Below are 25,507 nucleotides of genomic sequence, written 5' to 3' on the forward strand. Positions count from 1 at the left end.
AAGGCCTAATTGAAAAGGAAAAAAAAAAACTAATGTCTATCAAACTCCAAGGAAGAAAAACTACAGCTAATTTACTTATTATGTACATATAAAAACTAGAGTTACTCATGAACTAATCATTCGTTTTGAACAGAATCATACTATGCAGTGGTCCTCAAACGTTTTAAACAAGGGGCCAGTTCATTGTCCCTCAGATTGTTAGAGAGCCAGACTGTAGTAAAAACAAAAACTATGAACAAATTTCTATGCACACTTCATATATTTTACTTTGAATTGAAGAAACAAAATGGGAATAAATATAGTATGTGGACTGCAGGCTGTAGTTTGAGGACCACTACATAGTCAATATATAAAAATATATTTTAGGGGACTAAAATATAGCACAGTTGGTAGGGCATTTGCCTGGCATGCAGTTGACCTGGGTTCAATCTCTGTCATGCCATATGCCTGCTTATTAAAAATTATTTTATTTTATTTTAATCATTTTGCTATACAAAGTCCTTTATAGTTGGGTTTCAAAAAAGGGGAGAGAAAATGAATAGACCTTTCTCTGAGGAAGACCAATAGATGGCCAACAGTCACATGAAAAAATGCTCATTATCACTTATCATTAAGGAAATCAAAATCAAAACAACAATGAAACATCACTGTAGGACACCAGTGATGATGGCACATATCAGAAATAATGGAAACAATCTCTGTTGACAGGGGTGTGGTGAGAAAAGAACTCTCATCCACTTCTAGTGGGAATGCTGCCTAATCCAACCTCTATGGAAATCAGTATAGAGGGTTCTTGGTAAACTGAAAATTGACCTGCCTTATGACCCAGAAACCCCACTTTTGGATATCTATTCCCAGGACAGAAAAACATTCATACAAAAGGATGTATGCACACCATTCGGCATTGTAGCACTCATACAATAGCTAAGACTTGGAATCAATGTAGATGTCTAATAACAAATGAGTGGATCATGAAGCAGCGGTACATATGTACAATGGATTACAACATACCTGAAAGGAGTGATGAAATCATGCAATTTGCAGCAACATGGATGGAACTGAAAGGTCGTATGTCAAACGAAGTAAGCCAGAAGAAGGATAAGTACAGAATGATATCACTTATATGTGGTATTTAGAATAACTGCATGAAGAAATATAATGGTCCAAATGGTAATTACCTAGAACATACTTGGCCCCAGAGTACAAGGTGAAGGGAAGAAACAGAGCCGAGGAGGAGAAACACAAATATGAAAAATGGGGGCCAAGAGGCCAAGCACTCTCAGATGCATTGGTGGAGATTAAAAAAAAAGGACAGAACTAAATATCCAAGCCATAGTCAACGTCAACAATAATGAAATTAAGAGACCCAAACTCTTAACTATCTAAACTGTAAATGGGCCTTTTATATTGGCAGGCTGAGGGTCAAAGGGTGGTGGTTGGGATACACTCTGGGAAAATTATGGAGGGAGGTCAACACTGGTGGTGGGATTGGCCCTAATTCATTGTAAGTCTGAAACCCAACTATGAAGGACTTTGTAATTCACAGTGGTTTCAATAAAATAAAATTAAGTTTAAAAAATATGGGAAACATGATTATGGTACAGTCAACCTCTGGCATCAGACATGGAAAAAAGACTTGAGTATTTATGTCTTTTTCGGGTAAGGTAATTCAAGGACATACTTTCCCATTGGGGGAGTGTAGGCTCTAGTTAGACCAGCTCTTTGATGTTGGTATTACCTCACTATGGGAAGAGAAGGGGACTGCAGTCTTAGAATAAGACCTCCAACAGGACTTTTTATACTTCTAAGTATATGCAGATGACTTCAGTATCATTTTTTTCCAGCCCCCAGTATCATTTTTAAATACAAGATCAAAGTATGTCATCAGAGGGTATGGTATTCTGTACATAACTCTTGAAAGATAACAGATGCTGAGAAGCATGGAACCATGCTCCAAAGTACCATGTTTGATAATGGGTCACACTGATCATTTAGCATGTTTAAAATATGTAACTAGAAACATAAACCAAAGTTGTGAATAACCCCAAAATTTTTCATTATACTTGGAGATACCTTTTTTTTTTTGTTTTTTGTTTTTTTGGTTTTTGGGCCACATCAGGCGGTGCTCAGGCGTTACTCCTGGCTGTCTGCTCAGAAATAGCTCTGGCAGGCAGGGGGGACCATATGGAACACTGGGATTCGAACCAACCACCTTTGGTCCTGGATCAGCTGCTTGCAAGGCAAACAACGCTGTGCTATGTCTCGGGCCCACTTGGAGATATCTTAATGGTAGCTAATTCCAAGCTAATAACTTTCCTTTTTCTCATTTTGTATATTTATCAACTGAATAAAAATAGTTTACCCCAAAGTAAAGTAAATAGCTAGGAGCCCCAATAGGAAGTTAAACTAGGAGGATAATCTGCTGTTGTTTATTGTCATTATCCTTCAGTGTATTTTACAAAACAAAAGAATGCTGCTTACAGGGGTGGTGTGGGGACAGAGAGATAAAACAGCAGTAGGGCGTTTGCCTTGCATGCAGCCCACCCAGGACCAAGGGTAGTTCCATTCTCTGCATTTCATATGGTCTCCTGAGCCAGCCAGAGGCGATTTCTGAGAGCAGAGCCAGGACTAATCCCTGAGGGTTGTTAGGTGTGACCGCAAAATAAAATAAGTGTTTATTACAGGTTCTAAGGATGATATTTTTTTGTGAATATAAGGAGAGAAGCTCAATATTACCCAAGTCATAACTGCTATAGAAAAATTTAGAAACACTGACTCAAAATATATCCCGAAATTATGCCCATTAGATTCTTATACAAAGTGACATTAAACTATTGTTTTTGTTAATAAATTGTAGAAGCTTGTATTATATTAGAAATAAGATAAATGTTATATTGATGCTGCATTTTATTGTTCATTATTTATTATTTGGAAATATAACTTTACTCAAATTTTAATCCCTTCCTCTAACTCAGTTTCTTTTTTTTTGTTTGTTTGTCTTTTGGAACCATACCCAGCAATGCTCAGGGATTATGCTGGTTGCTATGATCAGGAGTTAATCATGGTGGGCTTGGGGGAACATATGGGATGTTGAGAATAGAATCTAGGTAGGCTGTGTGCAAGGCAAGTGCCCTAACAGCTGTGTTGTTTTCTTACCCCTCAATTCCTCCTTACTGACTGTAAATTTTTGACATATATGCAAATCAAGTGCTCACTACTGAGTGATTATCTTCAGCCTCATTCACTTTTTCTTTTAAGTTCTATGATGAAATCTTGGGCCTTTCATTTCTTATTTTGTCTAAACTTCTTTCACTATTAGTGTGAAGAAAATAAATAATAAATTGGCTTTTTTTTCTCTTTCTATGATTATGTGGAAGTGGGTAAAAACAAACCTTTGGATCACAGATGAACTTAAAATTTATTCTGAGAAGATTACGAATTTTCCTTTACCTTCTGCTTCAGTGAACAAATGAAAAGTGGCTTAGTTAAAGCCACTTGCTAAGGCTATCTAAATGAATACATTTGCTTGAATTGTAACTTCTGGACATTTTATAGCAGTGATTTTAATGCTGTTAGTGGTGAAATAGAAATTTGAGAATGTGAAGAGTAATTTAAACCACATGACTGGCTCACCAAAAAGGGGCATAGACTCGTTTCTTAAATGTGTGCTAACTTTGTGAAGCAGGGAATGAGATCCAAAAAAACCACCAGTGAACTTCTAAACTCCCTTGAGAGGAATTAAACCAACACAATTACCCCTGAAAGGAGAACTATTCTCTGCTGCTTCTATCTCACAAACAGTTCCCTAGGCTGGAGGGAACACAGTTGGAAGAACCGGGAAAAGAGGAATTCTAACCATAAATCATAAATTCTAATTCTAATCGTAAATACGATGAAGTTGGAATTGTTTTCTTAGCTGCCGTGTTTGTAAACATTTTATTGGATTATTATGTTACTGACCCTACTCTGATCAGTGATTGTGCCCTACCTTAGGGTGTGACCTGGCATTCTGCCCCCACCCTAAGGTGGTACCTGATTCTGCTTCCACCATTGGTTGGTATCTGATCCCACCATTGGGTGGTACCCGATTTGGGGGATTAAAACAAGGGTCTGTGGAAGGTGAGGGGCTTTTGGCTGGAACTGATGCTGAGGCTTTGGGTTTCAGTCTTGTCCTCCGAATAAAGCTGAATTTTCACAAGCCTGACAGTGTGCTAGCTAGCCTTTTACCTGCCGCTTCACCTGAGGATTGCCAGCTGAACAGGGTGGCAGATGCGTGCTCCTAGCTGGAGGGAAAAACCTCATTCTCCATCCTTCCATCAGTCAACCTCTTCAGGGGCTGACTTGCAATATACTTAGCCATTAGTTTGTTTGTTGACTTAACTTCCATTTTATATGCCAAATTATGTACTTTTTTTTCTTTTTCTTTCTAACAAGATACCCAACAAATTGCACGGTGTGGAGAGTAAGTAAATTTAAAGTAAATTTCTTTTCCTTTTCAGTTTGTTGTAACGGTGTTCTGGACCATTTATGCGTATGACAGAGAGATGATTTATCCGAAGTTGCTTGATAATTTTATCCCAGGATGGCTGAATCATGGAATGGTGAGTGAACTAAGACCAATGAACTTTTATTGAAAGAAAGAAAAAATCTACTAATAAACTATGTTCTACTTTAGGAATAACACAGACCCTACCTAAATAGCAGCTAAAAGGTCTCTTCTGAGCCCAGAAATAGCCTCTCAACACTGATAGATGTGACCAAAATTACCCCCTCCCCATATTATAATGAACAAACTTAACTAGAGAAAAATACGAAGTGATTTTTTAGGAGCCACTATTCAAATTAAAGTAGATGAATCCATAATAGATAATTCCACGCACTTTGGGAGTATATTTTATTCCAATGCTATTCAGAGACTTGACTCCTATTAGAATCTAAAGATCACTTCCCTTCTGCGTGAATGTTAAATTCTCTATTTCTCCTCTTCAACTCCTATCAATGGAATTGTGTTGGATTTTTACCTGGAAAATATCTCTATAGAGGAGTAGAAGGCATTGGAGGTATTCCAAGTAATAGTTACCTGTTTTGCCATAAGCTGTCCATTGACAGTATTTGAGCACAATTTTTTTCCTCAATATAATTTTTTGCTGGCTTAATTGTGATGTGGCCATCACAAATTCTATTCAAATAATTTGGATTGTTTGTAAAACACTGCAAGATTTGAAATTATAATTTCTACAGAGAAATGTTGTGTTGCTTTCACTTTCTACTTCTGGAATTGAACAATCTTTTGTTATGAACTAAGAAGCCTGCATTTTTTGTTGTTGTTGTTACAGAAATTTTTAGAAAATGTCATTGAGTGCTCCTAGTGAAAAGGGCAACCCATCACATAAATTATAGGGGAATGAAGAGCTAGAAATCACAAGTCTTAGGTTCAAAATAACAGCTTCCTTTCTGCTCTCATTTTTTGTATTTTGTGAAAATAAGTTGTATACTAACAGACATGACTATATTGAGGAGCTATGGTACATTATTTATTAAACCAATTCAACAAAAGTGGCACATCTCAAAGAACTGAAATTTTCTTTAAGTAATCTTAGAATCACACTATGAAGGATTAGCATGGCACCTCTGGTTTCAAACAAATAAGATGTGTATTTTCACTCTCATCTTACAATCTAAAGGACCTGGAAAAGGTTATTCTACCCTTATGTTGTTTCTGTTGAGTTTATCAAAGACTTCTATTTTCATCTGTTTGCATTCCTTGAGTACTTTTTCCATTGCCTGTTCGTTTGTCTTAAGGTTCTTTTCCAATTTCTTCTGCTGTGTTGAGTTTTTCTGCATCTCATCTTCCAGTTCTCCAATTCTCTCCTCAGCTGCCGTTACCCTGCTGGCGAGGCCATCCACTGAGGTTTTCAGTTGAGCTACTGTGTTTTTCAGATCTGTTATTTCAGTTTCGGTTTTTCTGATTTCTGTCTCTGTGTTCTGTTCAGATCGATCTATGCTTTCTCTGAGTTCTACAAACATCTTCCATATTGCTATTGTAAGTTCCTTATCCTAGAGGTTAATCAGATGGTTGGAATTTTTTAGGTCATCCGAGTATCGTCTTCATTCTCTATGCATGGCGTTTGCCTGCGAGGTTTCCCCATTGTCACGCTTGTAGTGTGGTTTTTCCTGCGTGTTGTGGTGGGGTTCATTGGTTAGAAAGAGTGCGGCCACGAAGCTTCGCTTCTCGGCCGCGCTCTTCTGCTGCCTCTAGTTGACAGTTTTTTGGGGGTGCGCTCCCTAGGCCTCTGAGGAGACCTTCAGGTATTCAAGAAACACAGACAGGCATAGGAGAGATTTCCCTTGAAGTCCTCAGAGTGGTCAAAGGCATAGCAGGGTGAAGGCTCCGCAGGCCAGAGAGCTCTGCTTATTGGTTGGCAACCCCCACAGCCAGACTTTACTCACTCGCTGGGCAGCTTTAGAATGCAGTTTTTTGGGGGTGCGCTCCCTGGGCCTCTGAGGAGACCTTCAGGTATTTAAGAAACACAGACAGGCACAGGAGAGATTTCCCTTGAACTCCTCAGAATCAGGTTATTCTACCCTTTCCAAATTTGTATTTTCTTATTGGGGGGGGGGGGTTTGGGTCGCACCTGGCAGCACTCAGGGGATACTCCTGGCTCCATGCTCAGAAATCACCCCATATGGGATACTGGGATTCGAACAACTGTCCTTCTGCATGAAAGGCAAACTCCTTACTTCCATGCTATCTCTCCGGCCTCAAATTTGAATTTTCTGTTAATGTGAAAGGTCTTTTCAGGACTCCTTGTTTTTTGTTTTTTGTTTTTTCAATCCGCTGTTCAAATTCTCTTACCATTCTTTACACAGAAATTCTTGTTCATTATGTATCTTTTCTATAAAGCCATTCCTTCCTTCCCGGAGATCTTCTGTAGTTCTAAAGTGTTCTATTCATATCTCTATTACGCATGTTGATTTCCACTATGATACTGTTAATTGATCTCAAAGGCTCTGCCAGTCATATGGCATATAATAGAAGCAATGTATATTTATTAGATTGATGCCGGAATTTAGTAGATCCAATTTTTAAAATTACTTGTCAGTCAGTACTAATAGTTATTTTACGGTCTACTGAGTGCCACATTATGTTATGATTGCATGATTTTATTTTACTTTTATTTGGGTGGGCTTCCCTAGATTTAGATTTACATCTAGCAGTTAGTACTACAGCATCCAATCCATGAATGAACTAAGAAGATAGACCACTTGAACATTCTCAACTAACATTGAGAAAATCAAAGTCTCCTCCCTAAAAAGGAGACTTTTTATTCTTCTTTTTTTTTTTTTTTTTGGTTTTTGGGCCACACCCATTTGACGCTCAGGGGTTACTCCTGGCTATGCGCTCAGAAGTCGCTCCTGGCTTGGGGGACCATATGGGACGCCGGGGGATCGAACCGCAGTCCGTCCTAGGCTAGCGCAGGCAAGGCAGGCACCTTACCTTTAGCGCCACCGCCCGGCCCCTTTTTATTCTTCTTTTAATAAAAATATGATTTTTATTCTTTCATCTATAGCTATACATTTGAGTTGTTTTCTTATTCTTGACAATGCACAAAATGCATCAATGGACATAGGTGTACATATATCTTAATGTTTTTGTGATTAAGGGGTAGATTCTAGTTAATTTTGAATATACAATATCAAAATAAAATAAGTCAATCAAAATTTGCTTAGTGTTCATATTTTATAAAAGCATTTAAATTATTATAATTATAATTTAATTATATTTTTTGATTTTATTTATTTAGCATATCACTGGAACTCAAATTATGTGAAAATCTTTATGATATTTAATCATTAGCTAAAATGAAAGCAAGGTTAAATTTAGGAACATATATATTGGAATTCTTTTTTTTTTTGTTTTTGTTTTTGGGCCACACCCGGTGATGTTCAGGGGTTACTCCTGGTTATGTGCTCAGAAATCGCCACTGGCTTGGGGTACCATACAGGACTACAGGGATCAAACCTTGGTTCATCCTGGGTCAGCAGCATGCAAGGCAAACGGCCTACCGCTGCACCATCACCCCGGCCCCTATATATTGAAATTCTATTTCTATGTATCTTATAAACAAGTTTAAATATTAGAACCTATTTAATTCTTTTCTGTTTTTTGGTCCACTTCAAACTCTGCTCAAAGTTTACTCTTGGTTCTATGTTCAGGAATCACACCAGGTGGTAATCAGGGGACAAAATGATGTACCAGGGACTGGACTCATATTGATCCTAAATAGGCAGACACCTTTCCTGATGAGTAACTTCTATTGCCCCATATTTCATTCCTTATTAGATATTTTTCAGATTTAAAAAATATTAGCCCAGGTTTTTCAATTTAATTTTTATTGAGATAATATTAGCAGCCATTAATATATCTTTGAGTAGTATAGTTTCATTCTTCAAACTATATGGTACCACAGCATATCCACAGTAAAAGTACCAATATCTTCCTGCCACAATCTGTATCTTTTAGAAATTGAAGAAATAGCTAGAGAATTGTAGAAGGGATCTTAGTATAGGACTTTAGGTACATGCTTTGCATGCAGACAGTCCATTTTAAATTCACGACACCAAGTCCCAAGGTACTCATGCAGTGGCAATTTTAGTCACTTCAGGGTACATGCACCACCATTAGCTTAATTGATTGATAATTACCAGGAGTAGCCTCAGATCCTCTAATCCCTGCTTGGGAATATTTAAAACAAAACCCAATTTAGTTGAGACCACTTTAAGATAATTTCTGTCCTGTTAGTTCTATTTGCTGTTATCTGTTTAGATTTTCATAACTACAATAATTTTAAGAGGGGATGTGCTCTGTTCTTACATAAAACAGCATTCATTGATTCAAGTGCCTCAGAATAATTTCTCGAGAGCTAACCAAGGATGCTTGCTGCAATTTACAAGCCTGTCACAGTTCCCTTTCAGAAGAAATCACTTAAACTCTTGATTTGACACTGCACTGCACAAAATTTTAAAACATGGTTAGAAAAAACTTAAATCCTGAAGTTTATAAATCTCTCATATTGACATAAACTAAAGTTTCCAGGAGTCAAATAAGATCATAACTAAAGAAAACTATATACTGTTCCTTATATGGTATCATCTAATCCTTTTGTAGGAAGCAATCTTTAATTGCATTTGAAGAAGAGAAGAGGAAATAAATGAGCACGAGATGAGTCAGAAGAGTAACATACCATTACTGTCCCAAGAAGAATGGCACTGAAATGTGTTAACTTATTGCAATGAAACTATTAAAGCATATAAATATAACACATTTCAATGTAGCCCATTCAGCAATTCTAACAAAAATTTCCAATCATTCATTGCATAATTTATATTTGACTTTGTGTTTCCATCACCTCAAATAGCAAATGGTGCTCTTAAAGTCTGGTCTTATTGTTGATAATTAAAAAGATATTTGTGAATTTTCTTTTAAAATATAGCTACATTCACAATTATATTCTCCTTTTACATTTATATCATCATTCCACTGATTATCAAAAAGAAATAATAAAATAATAAAAATAAAAAATAAAATAATAAAAAAATAAAAGAAATAAAAGTAATGATATCAGAAATAAATCGGGATTTTATAATATTTTTATTTTTTAATTACTTAATTTAAAAATTGGTTTACAAGGTTGTTCATAATAGTTTTTTCCCCACAGTTACAAAGTTTTCCATGATTGAGTTTTTTTTGTTTGTTTGTTTTTGTTTTGGTTTTTTTTTTGGCCACACCCAGCGGTGCTCAGGGGTTACTCCTGGCTGTCTGCTCAGAAATAGCTCCTGGCAGGCACGGGGGACCATATGGGACACCGGGATTCGAACCAACCACCTTTGGTCCTGGATCGGCTGCTTGCAAGGCAAACACCGCTGTGCTATATCTCCGGGCCCCCATGATTGAGTTTTAATCATATAGTGTACAACATCTTTCACCAGTGCACATTTCCCACCATTAATGTCCCTGGTTACCCTCCCTACTGCCCCCTGCTCTCTCCCATGCCTGCTTCATGGCAGACATTTTTATTTTGACACTATGGTTTCATTATCCACTCATCTGTTCTCAGATGCTTGAGTTGTTTCCAGATTCTGGCTATTGTGAATCATGCTGCAATGAACATAGGAATGCAGAAGGCTTTTCTGCATTGTATATTTTGGGCCCCTAGGATTTATTCCTACGAGTGATATTGTTGGGTCATATGTATGCTCAATTATAGTTTTTTAGAAATATCCATATTGTTTTCTCAATAGGCTAGACCAGTCAGCATTCCCTCTAGCAGTCAATGAGATTCCTTTTGATTATGGTGGTAGGGTTCTTCTGCATGTGAGGACTAATCTTATTTATTTTAGTCTAGGAACCGTTTCGTGAGAGTCTACCACATGGTTGCACTCTACTAGCCACTTGAGAATAAGAGAGTGAGGAAAACACTCACAGTTTTAAACGTTGGATATGGCAAGCTCAAAATAGAGGGAGCTAAACAGTAAGATAGTTCCACAAGCCAACTAAGTAATCTCCAAATGCTGCATTCACTCTGATAAGGAAAAACACTGTTATTATTCCAGCCTGTTTTTCTGTTGCAAAAATAGAACCTTGAAACTTTTTCTTTCAGCTAATTATAATTTTACAGCAATTTCAATAGAGTAAACATACATTAACATAAATAAATAAATTTTCAAACAAAAGATTGTAGACTAGCAGTGATGCTATAAAAAAACAAAACCACAATGAGACATTGTCACTGTTTCTTGAAGACCTAATTAATGCTTATAAAATGCCTTGAGAATGCCAGGCACTGCAGAAGGTTAGGTGGTTATTATTATTATTATTATTATTATTATTATTACCATAGTTCCTCCAGCAGACATGACCTACATATTCTCATAGTCACAGCAGGAGTTCTTTACTTCCCATATAATTTATGAGAGAGTTTGATTTGTGTTTGATTTGTCATAGCTTGATCTTGTTATAACTAACTGATCCTAAGAGAACCTTAATTTAGGCAACTATTTATTCTGTTTAATATTATTTTGACATTTGGTAATTGTTGACGTCTTTGTACATCTGTCTTTAGAAAAGAAGACATTGAATTCTGTTTGGATCATTGGTTTAGCAGGAATTCATATTTTACATAATTCTTTGGGTGATAACATGGGTTATTGAAAATTCCCAGTTCTGAGATACACAAAGCACTTTATGGTCATGTGGAATAATTATGTGCTACCCTAATTGGGTATTTCAGAAAATAATCCTTTGATTGAATGAAGCCAACTGTAAATTTTGTTCTTTTTATTTTATTTTATTTTATTTTATTTTATTTTATTTTATGTAGTTTTGGGGGCCACACCCAGCAGCACTCAGGGGTTACTCCTGACTTCACTCAGAAATCGCTTCTAGCTTGGGGGACCATATGGGATGCCAGGAATTGAATCCAGGTCTGTACTGGGTCAGCCACATGGAAGGCAAACACCCTCCCACTGTGCTACCACTCTGGCCACATCATAAGTATTTTTAATTGGAAAAATTTTCTTGCTTTGTTCTAAAGTAATTACAAGATACCTGAATATTTTAAAATAAAAGTAAGACTACAACTAAGGTCTAAAATTTCTGGGGAACCTTGAGCTAGGTCACCAAATATACATCCGATGACTCCCCACAAAATACACTAAAATAAAAGAGGAGTTTTACATACCCATAAAGGCAGATATACTGGTGAAAGGTGTTGTATATTGTGTGATTGAAACTCAATCATGAACAGGTTTGTAGCCACTGTGTTTAAAGTAATTTAAAAAATCTCTTTAATTCAGTATTCTATCTCGATATTTTCAATTTTAGCTATTACAAAATTAATGCTTTATTTATTATTTTGTTGAAATGATTTTAAGTTGAAGAGAATATATTTAAAAGCTCATGCTTGAGAGAGGCCTTGGGAACAATTTTGTGAGAGGTTCAGAAACAGAAAGAGGGCTTTTAAGTTCCACATCTAAGGTGAATAGAGATAACTTTGCCCTGACCAGAGTTAAACTCTCATAGTTAAAAGCCAACAACTTTTTATGAAAAGTTGAGAGAGGGAGGGAGAAAGGAGAGTGAGAGATAAGGAAATACAGAGAACACCAACTTACTGAAACAGATTCATCAGTTAGACCATACCAGTCATATGTTATGGGGATCTAAATTGTAATTATCATTTAGATAATTTCTGGAATGAAAAACTTATGGGGCCATTCAGTTTTAGGTTGCACAATACTGTGAGATTTCTGAGAAAAAGTCCCTCAAGTTTCTTGCAAAGGGAAGAGAGAAGGAATCTTTTATACATACTAGAATACTCAGTAAGACATGACCTCAATGGGGAGGAGGAAGATTTGGGACATTGGTGATGGGAATGTTGCACTGGGGATGGGTGGTGTTCTTTACATGACTGAAACCCAAACACAATCATGTATGTAATAAAGTTGTTTAAATAAAAAAATTAAAAATAAAAGAAATTAGCATTGACTTGATTCTTACTGGCTGTGTTTCTTTTTCAGAGCCTCCCCCCTGCCCACTAAATAGATGTAGTAAGCTCTGAGAAATTGTGAATTTCACAATCCAGAGGCAATAATCTCACTAAAATATTGAATTCCAATATTAGAATACTTTTCATTGTCCACCCTAATGAGTTCATTTTTGCTCTGTATGTTGTGTCTATAAGGAAAGTATACATTGTGGCTCTTCAGGAAAAATCACATATACTCAAGGTATATTTAATTTTTAAATTAAATTAAAAATCATTCTTTAAAAGACAGAAAACATTAAAATTAAGACATAGCATGGATGTTAAAGTTAGCAAATATAATTTATTTTATTTTATTTTTGGTATTTTGGGGGCACATCCGGTGATGCTCAGGGGTTACTCCTGGCTACTCAGAAATTGCTCCTGGCTTGTGGAACTATATGGGATGCTGGGGGATCGAAATGCAGTCCATACTAGGTTAACGCATGCAAGGCAAATGCCCTACCACTTGCACCACCAATCAGGGCCTTTCAAGTAGAATTTAAAATAACTCGGGGAGGAGGGAGATAGGGGGCATTGGTGGTGGGAAAGGTGCAGTGGTAAATGGGAGTGTTCTTTTTTATAATTGAAGCCCGAGTACAAACATGTCTGTAATCGCGGTGCTTAAATAAAGATATTATTATTAAAAATAAAAAGTAAAATAACTAATAACTAGTTAAGCAGATGAAGAAGAAAGCATTCAATGACAGATGGGCAATGTGAGCACTTAGTGGGAATCTAAAAGAATGGACCAAAAGGAGTGAGTAATTTTTAAATTATTTTAAGAGATGGAAAAGATGGAGAGATAGCATGGAGATAAGGTGATTCAAATCCTGGCATCCCATATGTTCCCCCAAGCCTGCCAGGAGAGATTTCTGAGCTTACAGCCAGGAGTAACCCTTGAGTGCTGTCAGTTGTGACCTAAAAACCAAAGAAAGAGAGAGAGAGAGAGAGAGAGAGAGAGAGAGAGAGAGAGAGAGAGAGAGAGATGGAGAATACCATTGGTAGGCTTATCTGCAGGCTAGGCACAAAGGAAGACAGAATCTTTGAGCTTAAAGGTCTAACAATAGAATCTTCGAAAACTGAAAAGCAGAGTATAAGTTTTAAAGATGCAAAACAAAAAAAAATTACCAAAAACTGTGAGACAACTGCAAAAGATATAAAAGATGTGTAATGGAGATAAGTAAGAGACAGAACAGAAGAAATATTCCTGAAATATTTCCCCAAACTTATTTCAGACACAAAATTACTCATCAAGGTACCTCAGAAAAATACAAAGCAGGATAAATATCCAAAGTATAGGCATCTGACATTCTACAAAAAAAAAGGGGGGGTATCAAGAGAAAAAAGAAAGAGATGGTATGCATGAAAAGAGAGAGGACCACAGAAAAGAGGACATTAAATAAGTTAGAGGAATTGATAATATGAGCCTAGGTTAGAGAATCTGAAAATATATAGGTGCTTGTCAAGAAATGTGGCAGTCCAAAGTCAATGTTAATCAGTAAATAATGGGGACATGGGTAGGGTGATGAAGGTCAGACCAGAGGTAACATGGAGTCAGAGTTGAAGGTTTATCCCAGAAAATTCAGCAATTGTGATGTGCTGTTACTTTGTACATGGAGGCCATAAGCTTGCATACTGTTGTGATTCGATAACAGAAGCTATAATAATGTTTTGAATAAATAAGGAGTCAGAAAAAGATGAAACCATAGGGTGAGTATAAAATCTTTTGATAAAGTTGGAAAAATGGCAAAGTGGAATCTTACTCTTTTTTTTCTTATCCTGTCTCCTTCCATGAATATTTGAGATTTGAAAATTATTTTTTTTCTCTGCAGACCCTACTGTAATACTTGGCATAATATAGTTCCTTAATAACCATTCTATGAATCAGCAGTGTTAATAGCTTGATGTGACCTCCTAATGTTCCTCTGGAAAAACATGTGCTCTCTGTCTTGGAATGCTATCTGATACAAATCTTCCTTTAGCTACTTTTGCTCAATTTTGACCTTGCCCACTACTTCTATTTTTTTTTTATCTTTCATAGCATTTAACAGTCCTTGACATATTACATGGTTTTACTTCTACATTATAACGATGACTTATTGTACTGCCTTTACTAGATAATATTTATGTTAAGAGAGGGATCTTGTGCACTTAAGCCATGCACTGAGAAACATGCCTCTATGTAATAGTAAATGTTTATGTTAATATGCAAAGGTATCAGTAATCCATGTCCATATTTTTCCTTATTTTCTCCACTCATCTTCTCTTTGTCTTTATAGTAGTTAAAGAAAATACAAATCTTCTACTGCTTTACTAATTTATGCTTTACTTTACTCAATAATCTCAACTCTAGTTCCACAAAATATTACATAAGTAATCCATTATACTCACCAATCTCTCCAATATCTTATTTTTGGCAGATACATTGTGCTACTATAACATGATAATTCCTGAATTAACCCCCAAAGAATACACTGTGGTTCCTTAGAATATCTTGAGTTATAAGCCAAGTAGATAATAGCCTCAATCAAATTTATTTGACAGTTCTTCCATATGGTGACTATATGAGTGTTGATTTTTTTCTAGGGTGAAAGTTGGATATTTAATACAATTTCTTCCATTACATATAGAACTAAGTTTTTTGTAAGTGTAGAATGCAAGATTAATATTGTTTGGTTTACATTATGCCCATTTTCTTGCTCCATTGGATAGTTGAGCAGGTCCAGACAATGTATGAATTCATCAAAAGGTCTTTAAATTATAAAAATTTGTAGGGGTCAAAAAAACCCAGAAGTGTGGTTTATTCAAGTTCTCTGAACTCTAATACTTAAATTCATAAATATGAATCCAACCTTCTGCTGCCTCCAAGAAACACACCTGAATAGTCAGAACAAACATAGACTCAAAATCAAAGACTGGAGGAAAATTATCTAAGCAAACAGCACACTTAAAAAAGCTGGAGTGGCCATATAAATATCTGATGACACCAACTTTAGACTCAGAAAAGTTCTAAGGGACAAAGATGAACACTTCATACTAATCAAGGGATATGTGCAACAGGAAGAAATCACACTACCAAAACATGTATGCACCCAATGAGAGACCAGCAAATTATCTAATACAATTATTGAGAAATTTGAAAGGAGATGTCAATAATAACACAATAATTGTGGGAGACCACAACAATGCCCTTTCAACACTGAAAGGTAAACCAGACTGAAACCCATCAAAAATATACTTGCCCTGAAAAGAAAAATGGATATATATAGGACACTCCATCCCCAGAAACCTGGATATACATTCTTCTTCAATGTACATGGGTCATTCTCCAGGATAGACCACATTCTGGCATATAAAACATACCTCCATAAAATATTTCAAAGTAAACTTAATTCAAATGTTTCTTATTCATTTGTCCTAGCTCCTCACATTTGGGGAGAGATGGGAACAGACAGGAAGGTATTGGTCCTGAGAACTAGCTTCCTTCTATTCCATATCAGATCTTTTTTTAACCACAGAAGCAACTTCTGGGCAGATGTCCATTTCTATATCCTTTCTGTCCTTTTAATTAAAGCTATAACCTCAGCAGGAATTATTGATAGCTGCCAGAATAAGTAAAGTGCAAAATGCTGCATATTATCATAGAAGCTAAGAATTGCAGACTTTTATTCTTGGACAACAATTTCAAAGACCACCTAGTCAAGAATCTATAGCAGTTAAAGAAGAATGATTCCCATCAAGTAGCAAAATCTCAAAAAAAATGTGTCCCCTAGTCATCACAGCAGCAGCAAAAGGAGGAAAGGACGTAGAAGAAAAACCATGTGTTCTACTCACCATACACTTCTTTAATCACCATAATGACATTTTAGCAAAGTTAATTCTGTACTCTTTTTGTGGGAGAGGGAAAGTGAGAGGACATAGTAATTATACACAAGGCTTATTCTGACTATGCTATGGGACCATCCTGGTGGCCCTGGATGACTTATTCAGTGCCAAGTATTGAATCACGGCCACTGTGTGCATGACAAGCAAGCAGCTACCCACTGTACTATCTCTTCATTTTCTTACGTCTGTTGCTGTTTATGCATCAGTTGGACTAAGACCATAGGATCTTCAATTTAGGAAAACCATTCAGAAAGAATTCATTCTTATGTTATTTTCAAGTCAAAATTGGCTCAGTCTCTGTAGAATTCAATGATTAGTGCTCTTTGTTCACTTCATGTTCTTTCCAAGAGTATTTCATTCCCCCTTTTGACTTCTGTCTCTAACACAAAGATCATTTTATTATTTTTAATTTTAATAATGTTCTTAAGCATCATGATTACAAACATGTTTATAATTGGGTTTCATTCACCAGTGCAATCTTCCAACAACCAATGCCACTGATCTCCCTCCTCCCACATTTCCTGCCTTTCTTTAAGACAGACATTCTATTACTTTCACTCACTACTATTGTCATGATAGTTATTAGTGTAGTTATTTATCTAACTGCAATCCCCCACTCTGTGTGGGGCAGTACTTCCAGCCCTCATCTCTATTGTCTCTGAGTATTATTGCCATATTTTCTTTTATTTTTATTAAATTCAACAGATGACTGAAACTATATTTTTTGTTTCTTGACTCTTTATCAAAGATTAATTGCCGGGGCTGGGCGGTGGCGCTAAAGGTAAGGTGCCTGCCTTGCCTGCGCTAGCCTTGGACGGACCGCGGTTCGATCCCCCGGTGTACCATATGGTCCCCCAAGCCAGGAGCAACTTCTGAGCGCATAGCCAGGAGTAACCCCTGAGCGTTACCGGGTGTGGCCCCCCCCCAAACCCCCCCCCAAAAAAAAGATTAATTGTCTGAGGAACATTTTCTGAATGCTCAAGTCTATTTCATTGATCTGAGGGTCTGTCTTTATACCAGTATCATGCTGTATTAATGAATATTTCTTTATAGTACAATTTCAAGTTGTGGAAAATATCTTCTTTTTTCCTATCTTCTTTTTTCCTAAGTGTTGCTTTAGCTATTCTTGGAGTTTATTGTTTTAAATGATTTTCAGGAGTGTTTGGTCCACTATTTTGAAGAATGACATGGGTATCCTTAGAGGAATTGCATTAAATCTGTACAATGCTTTGGGGAGTAATGCCATTTTAATTATGTTAATCATCCCAATTCATGAACAGTCTATGTGTTTCTATTTTCTTGTGTACTTTTTTATTTCATGAAGCAGTGTTCTTTAGTTTTCTTTGTTTAGATCCTTCTTTCATTATGTTGACTTCAAGATATTTGAGTTTGTGTGGAACTATTGTGGATAGGATTTTTTATGTCCATTTCTTCTCCATCATTATTTGTGTATAAAATGGTCATTAATATTTGTGTGTTAATTTTGTAGCCTGCCACTTCACTTTGGTATACAATTCCATTGTTTCTAGAAGCTTTTTGGTAAAGTCTTTAGGGTTCTCTAAATACAGTATCATGTATTTAGATGATTTGAGAGCTTGACTTCTTCCTTTTCTATCTGGATGCCCTTGATTTCTTTTTCTTGTTTAATTGCTGTGGCAAGTACTTCCATTACATGTTGAATAGGAGTGGTGAGAGGGGGCAGCCTTGTATTGTACCAGATTCTAGAGGAAAGGTTTTTAGTTTATCTTCTTTGAGTATAATATTTGCAACTGCTTTGTGGTAAATAGCTTTAACTATATTGAAGAAAGTTCCTTCCATTTCCATCTTAATGAGAGTTTTCTTTTTATCATGAATAGGTGTTGGACTTTATCAAATAAATGCTTTTCTGCATCTATTGATGTGATATGTTTTTATTTTACTTTTATTGATATGGTACAGCATGTTGATTTATTTTCATATGTTAAATTATTCTTGCATCTCTGGATGAAACCTACTTGGTCATGGTATATGACTTTCCTGATGAGGCACTGGATTCTATTTGTTAGGGTTTTGTTGAGTATATTGCATCTGTGTTCATCAGAGATATTGCTCTGTAGTGTTCTTTTTTTTTTTTTTTACAGCATCTCTGTCTGCTTTAGGTATCAGGGTGATGTTAGATTCATAAAAATTATTTGGGAATGTTTCTGTTTCTTCAATTTTCTGGAAAAGCCTGAAAAGGATCGGTAGTAGTTCCTCTTAAAAGGAATGAATTCATTAGTGAATCAATATATGCTTGGGCTTTTGTTTTTGGGAAGACTTTTGATTATTATTTTGATTTTCTCAATAATGATGGCTCTGTTTTGATATGCTAGATAACCCTGATTTAACTGTGGAATATTGTATAAGATTCCAAAAATTTATTCATTTCTTCCTGGTTCTCTTGTTTTGTGACATAGAGTCTCTCAAAGTAGTCTATGATTACCCTTTGACTCTCTACTATCTGTAGTGATCTCCCCCTTTTTATTTCTAATTAAGTTTATTACGTTTCTCTCTCTCCCTTTCTTCATGGGTTTTTCTAGTGGCTTATTTATCTTGTTTACTTTTTTTATCTTTATTTAAACACCTTGATTACAAATATGATTGTAGTTGGGTTTTAGTCATGTAAAGAACACCTCCCTTCACCGGTGCAACATTCCCACCACCAATGTCCCAAACCTTCCTCCTCCCCACCCCACTAGTACTCTAGACAGGCTTTCCACTTCCCTCATTTATTCACATTGTTATGATAGTTCTCAGTGTAGTTATTTCTCTAACTGCACTACCCACTCTTTGTGGTGAGCTCCATGTTGTGAACTGGACCTTCCAGCCCTCCTCTCTTTATCTCTGAGGATTATAGCAAAAATGTCTTTTTTTTTCTTAAAACCCATAGATGAGTGAGACTATTCTGTGTCTATCTCTTTCCCTCTGACTTATTTCTCTCAGCATAATACAATGAAAAAACCAACTTTTGCTTTTATTGATCTTTTGAATTGTTCTTTGGATCTCCACTTCATTGATTTCTGCTCTAAGCTTTATTTCTTCTGCCTACCTAATTTTGGTTCATTTTATTGATAATTTTCTAATTTTATAAGCTGTATTATTAAGTTATTATGTCGGCCTCTTTTTTCTGAGTGCTTGCAAAGCTATAAATTTTCCTCTTAGTACTGCTTTTGCTATGTCCCACAAATTCTGATGTTGTGTCTTCGTTCTCATTTGTTTTCAGGAATCTTTTAATTTCCTCTTTGATTTCATCTGACCCACTGGTTATTCAATATTGAGCTGTTTAATTTCCAGGTGTTAATTTTTCCCTCTGTAATTCACTTCTAATTTCAGTGCATTATGATCTGAGAAGGTAGTTCATACAATGTCTAAGATCATAATGCACTGAAATTAGAAGTGAAAGTGTGTTTTATGGGCCAGCATGTTATCTATCCTGGAGAATAACCTATGTACATTGGAGAAGAATGTGTATCCTGTTTTCTGAGGTTGGAGAGACCTATATATGTATATGTATGTATATATGTATATATATGTACATATTATATATACATATATGTATATATACTAGAAATCTTCCATTTCTCCTTTTTAGGTAGTATATTCTGGTTAGGTTTCAGTTTGTCCCATGCTTTGTGTTCTACAAGGATCTTCCATATTTCTTCTCTAAACTACTTATCTCAGAGGCTAAATTGGTGATTGGCACTTTTCAGGTCATAAGAGCTGCCAACCCTCTCTATGAATGGTTGTTTCCCCATTGTCACTCTTCTCATGTGATGTTTTTTATGTGTTGTTCTGGGATTCATTGACTAAGTGATGTGTCATGCCATGGAGTGGAGTGGAGCAGCTGGCTCCTCTTGCTCCACCATTCATGGACAGGGTTAGCGCACCTCCATTGATATGGCTTTCTTAGTTTTCTGTGGGGCAGTCATAACTCTGCCTTTGACAGAAAACTCTTAAAAAATGAAAATTGAAATAAATTTATTCCACAAACCCCTCCTCAAAATTTTATTACTCATTTTGTATTGTCATCTCAATGATGCCAAGATTCATTATGTAAGTTCTGCTTTCTATCACAACAATCTCCATAGCTGACTATTCCTGTCAGATGTCCATCTCAAGTCTGAAATAGTAATTCCATCTTCATCATCCTTGCATTTTTTCAAAACTTCATCTCTCAACTGAACTGAACCTATCTTCCTCCCTAATATCTCCTCACCATGCCTCTGGCCTCAAGGACCTTTAGAAATACTGAAATTCTGATCCTAAGAATTAGTTTCCCATCTGAGACTGTCAAGCAGTTTCAAGACTGAAAGCCAACTATGAATATTTTTGTAACCACTGTGCTCAAGTAAAGAAATTTTTATTTAAAAAAATAAAAATATTACCCTACCAAGAAAAAAGACTACTAGGAATCTGAATAATTCTCACTCTGAACATTTTGTCCAGACACATGTGATTTCTCTCATCACATATTTTTCTTACTGTTTATTTGACTTGCATAGCAATGGACTGTGAGGTCATAAAGTTTAATAACTATTTCTTGTTTTTTTTTCTTCTCTAGAACCTAGTACTGTGTACTTACTTCATTTAGTGTTCTTAATAAATACTGATAAAATTCTTAATAGCCCCTTTAGTATTGAGCTCACTTTTTTCTGACCAATATTCAACTTGCCTATATTCATTTTTATAATTTCATATGATTTTGTAAGTGCACAGTAATGCAGTTTAGCTATTGTTCTTATTAGCATTGTCCATGCTTCCATTAACGTTTTGGCAATTTTATTAAAGTCTAGTACTATAAACTTACATTTCACGCTCACTTGTCCAGTGCATGTTTAAGACTTAAGTTGACATTAATTTTATTTGCTATATAATAACAGAGACATTTAGACATATTTCTAGTGTACTGTATCTTGTGATATTCATTATAAATACAGGTGATGCTATAGGGAAACTATAGAACTATATATTAAGAATCATCATAGGTTTGAAAAAAAAAAGTGATATACTTCGTGTAGTTTAAGTTTGTGTCATTGACTTGAAGCTGTGTTAGAGTATATACCCAGAGTAAAGTCAGTATTAAGATAGTTTGTTTTTTTTTTAGGGCGGTAAATTTTGATCATGTTTGGGAAAGTTGCTTGAGTCATGATAATTATTTTGTTGAAGTTATGGTTCACCCTCTCCCAGAACATTATAAAGAGATATCTCTGTGTTTGGCACTGCTGTGTTTGGCCCTCAACAAACAAAAAAGAAACAAATATAGCATGCCTTTATATTTCATTAATGTACTTAATCAAAACACAAATATACCTAGCAATTTAGATTCTTTTCTTTTTTTAACTACACAGAATATATTTTTCCTATTGCATTCATATTCCAGAGAATAAACTTACTCTTAATGATCTAATACAAATAAAACTTAATCTAGGTATAAGAATTAGCTCTCATTGGTAGAAAGTTTTTCCTTAAGTGCAGTTCTTTACATCATTTAAAAATACAGTAATTTGTCTGAAATGTAATAAACCAGGGATCCCTTATGTCCAAATACTGCTGCCCACTTTACTACTGTCAGTATCTGACAGAACAAATAGCTACTCAGAAAGGGAGACTGAACAGGTGACATCTTAGATTTACTTTGATTTGTCAGTCTGCAAAACTAAGTTAGTGCCAGTGATTAAAGGGGTTAGAATAGAATTCTCTGTTCAACAACCTTTGTCAGGGTCTCTGCTGAGTTCCACTAAAGGAAAACTTACAGCTTGTTGTGGGAATTCATGAACTTGGCCATAAAAGTGCATAGCAAAGTGTCGGCCACAGACTGGCCTATTATTGCCAAGTCTTCTAAAATAAAATAAAGTAAAATAAAATGCTCCAATAGCTAATGATCTCATATAATATAAAATACAAATTAGTGTCACACTGTAAAATTTTAAAGGAAAATGTGCTCAGGAAATCTTATTTTGAGCACTCCAAAATCATGTAAAGTTATAACATTACATTCTCATGAAATTTCATCAAAGTGAATGTAATATTAAGCTCTTTATCCCTGGGCTTTGAATTCAAATCAGCTTTATTTTTCAATATTTTTCATGTTTGTACCTATTGCAAAGGACTTTGCTTAAACTAAGAATTTGACTTCTAATATTCATGCATATGGCATATGTGAACTAATCAGACCACAAACATTTTGCTGCATTCCAGGGTGTCTCATTTATTTGTTTAATTTGCAGCTATAGCAACTAGATTCCACCACTTTATGCTTTTACACAGACCTACAGTCTGATCAGCTTGGTTGAAGTTTGGCACTCGGCACTATGCTCAATTGAAGACATATGCACAAACCCGCTCACCGCATTTCTTAACTGGCTTTTCTTCCTTTTTATCACAGAGCTGATCTGTAATCATTGCTTAAAAATATAAAAAGCAACCTTCTGCAAGGTATTGGGCAATTAAAAGATGCTGCGACCTTTTTTTCAACATTGAAATCCTAAAATTTTCTTGGCATGCTTTCCATAGCCCATCTGACTTGGAAGCAGGCTCTCTCTCCACAGAAAACTCTCTCCAACAATGACTAATGGATTGACCTGGTGCCATGCTAGTGCTGCTTCATGCATGCTGCTCTGCACAAGATGAGCATTTGGAAATGACCTTGAGACAGAGTTTTGCCAAGTGAATGAAATATGGACCTTCAAGAAATGCCATTTTACATGCTATTTACAGGTTAGATGCAAGGAAAGAGACTCTTATGGCCCCTGGCTAGCCATAGTGAGCTACTATCTCTTTAAGGATGAAGACATAAGTTACCAGAAGCCTGCCCCTTGTAATTGCTGCAGGATGGCAGTTGGTCTAGGGGGATATAAAATCCCAGACCGAAGTGTGAGGGGTGAGGCTAGGAGAGTCTGCCAGCACCACCCTAATGGATTGCTTCTGCTGGATGGTCATTGCCAAATTTCTGGAGATACTGTTTACCAGACTCCAGCTCCTGTTGTCTTTTGCTATCTTCCCTACTGCTCCAGGCCTAACAGTTGTCATCAGTGCTTACCCCCTCAATTTGATACTGGCTTCCCATGATGTTTAACATATACAAAGAATGAGATTCCCTCTTGAGTTTTCTTGATTTGCGTTTTATAACAGATGGGAAAAATTAGGTAATGATGAACAGTATCTCCAAACATTTGCTGAAGAGACTTACAGGGTACAACTCACAGTTGTACATGGAGAGAAAGGAGTTTAAAATAGAGGATCAACTGTAAATGGGGTGAAGGTAAAGCTCATGACAAAGAAAACATGGGAGGAGACAGTATTTTAGTGTATTTGGAAACTGCTCCGTAGAGATGATTCCAACTGATCAAATTTAGGCTCTAAAAAAGGAACTTATCTTTATCTCAGTGCGCACACACATTTAGTACTTATTTTTCTTCAAATATGCTGGTGCGTGGTGACATAAGTTGCTGTCTTATGGAACTCGATCTTCCAAAGTGCTGCATTTTTTGTGTTGGTGGAGACTGTCTTCTGATTGTGTTTCTCATGCTGATAGAGTTGGCTGACATTTCAGGAACTGGATATTGGAACTGTGATATTAACCTTATTTGGAAGTCAGTGAACTGGCTTCTGAATAGGTGTGACATTAGAAGGTCCCCCTCAGCTCTTATTCTTTTGGGTTCGTTCACAGCTATGGGAAGACTGAGACAGGCCAATGTTCCAACAGTCAAGGGGAAATGTTAAAACAGTGGGAAACAAGCCAGAATCTCTTCATTTACTCTATTAAGTCAATTAGATATTTCTTCAAAATCCAATTCTAAACTTTTCAAAAAATAATTCCACGCATTGCCACCTCACGTTATGAAGCTCACTACAAAGAGTGGTCAATGCAATTGGAGAAATAACTACACTAACAATTATCCTGACAATGTTAATGAGTGAGAGATGTAGAATACCTGTCTCAAATAATATAGGCAGGGGTGGGGGAGGAGGGAGATAAGGAGGCATTGGTAGTGGGAAAGATCTGATGAAGGGGGATATTCCTTTTATGAATGAAATCCAACTACAATAATGTTTGTAATCATGGTGCTTCAATAAAGATATTATTAAAAAAAAAAGAATTTCACCCATTGAAAGTACTTTGAGGAGACTTTGAGGTAAAATCCACCAGCAATCCTTACTTTTTAAGTGTTGATATCCTTTCTAAATTATACTGGGAAATGTATATCTATAAGATCAGGCAGTATACTGTCAACAGCAACTTCCCAGAACTATTCTTTGTATTTCATCTGGGATTATTTTCTTCTTCTTTTTTTTAAATTTTTTTATTTAAACAAATTTATTACATACATGATTCTGTTAGGGTTTCAGTCATGTAAAGAACACCACCCATCACCAGTGCAACATTCCCATCACCAATGTCCCGAGTCTCCCTCCTCCCACCCGACCCCCGCCTGTACTCTAAACAGGCTCTCCATTTCCCTCATACATTCTCATTATTAGGACAGTTCAAAATGTAGTTATTTCTCTAACTAAACTCATCACTCTTTGTGGTGAGCTTCCTGAGGTGAGCTGGAACTTCCAGCTCTTTTCTCTTTCGTGTCTGAAAGTTATTATTGCAAGAATGTCTTTCATTTTTCTTAAAACCCATAGGTGAGTGAGACCATTCTGCGTTTTTCTCTCTCTCTCTGACTTATTTCACTCAGCATAATAGATTCTGTGTACATCCATGTATAGGAAAATTTCATGACTTCATCTCTCCTGACAGCTGCATAATATTCCATTGTGTATATGTACCACAGTTTCTGTAGCCATTCATCTGTTGAAGGGCATCTTGGTTGTTTCCAGAGTCTTGCTATGGTAAATAGTGCTGCAATGAATATAGGTGTAAGGAAGGGGTTTTTGTATTGTATTTTTGTGTTCCTAGGGTATATTCCTAGGAGTGGTATAGCTGGATCGTATGGGATCTCGATTTCCAGTTTTTGGAGGAATCTCCATATCGCTTTTCATAAAGGTTGAACTAGACGGCATTCCCACCAGCA

At 36.2% G+C, this 25,507-nt stretch overlaps 1 protein-coding gene across 2 annotated transcripts in view; it reads left to right on the top strand.

The window, feature by feature from the left end:
- The window catches only part of AIG1 (androgen induced 1), a 299,456-nt gene that overhangs the window by 93,059 nt on the left and 180,890 nt on the right, over nt 1-25,507 (top strand). For both annotated transcript variants that reach the window (XM_049789376.1, XM_049789375.1), the window contains exon 3: nt 4,500-4,601. In XM_049789376.1, coding sequence (XP_049645333.1) covers nt 4,500-4,601 — 102 coding nt within the window. The remainder of the gene's footprint in view (nt 1-4,499; nt 4,602-25,507) is intronic.

The sequence above is a fragment of the Suncus etruscus genome, chromosome 15 (assembly GCF_024139225.1).
Source record: "Suncus etruscus isolate mSunEtr1 chromosome 15, mSunEtr1.pri.cur, whole genome shotgun sequence".
Lineage (NCBI taxonomy): Eukaryota > Metazoa > Chordata > Mammalia > Eulipotyphla > Soricidae > Suncus > Suncus etruscus.